This window comes from Cariama cristata, unplaced genomic scaffold, assembly GCF_000690535.1.
Source record: "Cariama cristata isolate BGI_N322 unplaced genomic scaffold, ASM69053v1 scaffold29309, whole genome shotgun sequence".
In the NCBI taxonomy this organism is placed as follows: Eukaryota; Metazoa; Chordata; class Aves; order Cariamiformes; family Cariamidae; genus Cariama; species Cariama cristata.
In genome coordinates this window covers 2046-3807 of record NW_009635747.1, presented here as the reverse complement: position 1 = coordinate 3807, position 1762 = coordinate 2046, and the positions used below count along the sequence as shown (strand labels likewise).

Here is a 1762-nt window from a genome sequence, read left to right as displayed (position 1 = left end):
AGCAGGATTTCTCAGGAGTGGATTTACCAAGCTGTTCACCACAACGATCAGTAGAAGGTACTCGGCAGGTTTCTAAATACATCTCAGTACCTTCTGGTAAGTGGAAAACGACAATAAAAGGGCACTCCTCAAATTATACTCACGAGCTGTACAGCAACAAAATTCACAGCTTACAAGATGTCCTCAGGACAGACAGGGGGAAAAAAGGAAAATTCTGTTCATGACTCATTTTTTTCTGCTACTGTTTTAAGCTCTACTACTGCAAGCATATGCTGTTCTCTGCAGAGCTCACAGGTCTATAGCAGCCCTGGCCTATTTCCCCAGCCTGATAGCTACTGGGTGAGAAAAGGGGTACTGCTGGGACCACATTTTCTCAAAGCATGGAAATGTCAAACTGGCACATGTTTGGGAGAGTAGCAGACCGAACTTGAGGACCTCTCTGAATGAAAAAATAAACTTAGTATATCTGCTGCAGGAGACAGACTGCCAGAAGGAATAATGGCTTTCTACTAGGGCAAGGAAAGAAGCTCATGAGCAGGTGGGCTGGACCAAATCACCTCCGGAGGTCCCTTCCAACCTCAACCATTCTGTTATTCTGAGCACATTTTGCGAAGGCTTTGGAAAGAAACAAACTAAATAAAATGTTTCCTGCAGCCTGGTTCTAAGGCAATCACCAAAAGAGCAGCCAACTAGGTTCAAGTAAGAGGACCTGCCATGCTGTACTGCATCTTGTCAGCTGTGTTTTGAGTAGTCCTGAAAAAGAAAGGAATACTGGAGGGTAGAGGAGGATAGATGATCCCATATGTGTAAATAAGTTTGAACTGTAATTGTCAAACTTTCACAACCCATGCACAAATCTGCAAATGCAGCAGACAGTTTTAAAGGGTTTGAGAGCCTGTTTGTGTGCTTAAATATCATTGGGGCTTGGGGGAGGAGTCATTGTTTGCTTTAAGAAAATAATAGCATATAGAAAAATAGTGCTTTTCTTTACATCTCATAGCTGTGGAAAGGTTTTGATAAGAGCTTTAAGATAAGTCTGAGGAGTACATTATAAGTTTGTAAAAAATTACACAGTGCATGACTTACCCCCAGCAAGCTCCTCCAGACTTGGCACGTGAAAAGCAAACCTTTCGACTTTGGCCATTTCCTAACTGGTGCTGATTTCGTCAGTAAGAAATTACAATATACCACACTGTAGGAGCGACTGATCTGTCAACAAGGATAACAGTTTAACGATTAAAACAGGCTGTTTTCAGTACGTTACTTATTTTTCAATTTCACTCAAGAATACACAGACAACAGTAGAATTGTAGTTCTGACATCAAAGGAAAGACCAACAGCTTCAATATAACGTTAATTTTCTTAAGCACTTTGGAAGAAGGTGCGTCTGTCAGCTCTACAGCTGGCTCAGAGCATTACACATGCTAGTCCTCAAGCTTACAACTGGGTGCAGGCAAAACACATCCTACGCTGAATCCAGTTCAAGGGACAGGTCAGGAGATTTATCTGTTCTTTGTAAGCCTGGACTCATAATTTGTTTTTGAAAGAAAACCCGGCTTTTCTGAGCACATTAGCTGCCTCCTCAGATCTTCGCTACCTTAATGTTTACTTTTCCAGCATTGGCTATGGTGGACTTTCAACCTCAGCTGTGACATGGTCTCAAATTGATTCTTCCAGACAGCAACAGGCTAGCAGCAAAATAGGAAACAATGCCAGCAAGTTCTGCAGTATCAGGCTCTGTACCCATACAGAGCCTGTAACA

At 42.2% G+C, this 1762-nt stretch overlaps 1 protein-coding gene across 3 annotated transcripts in view; it reads right to left on the bottom strand.

Moving 5' to 3' along the window:
- Positions 1-1226, bottom strand: part of LOC104167416 (chromosome unknown open reading frame, human C11orf54) — a 9120-nt gene extending 7894 nt beyond the window's left edge. For 2 of the 3 annotated variants that reach the window (XM_009707663.1, XM_009707664.1), the window contains exon 1: positions 1087-1226. In XM_009707663.1, the coding sequence (XP_009705965.1) occupies positions 1087-1144 (58 nt within the window). In that variant the 5' untranslated portion in view covers positions 1145-1226. The remainder of the gene's footprint in view (positions 1-1086) is intronic. The other variant, XM_009707665.1, reaches the window with a different exon arrangement.
- Between the last annotated feature and the right edge of the window lie 536 nt (positions 1227-1762).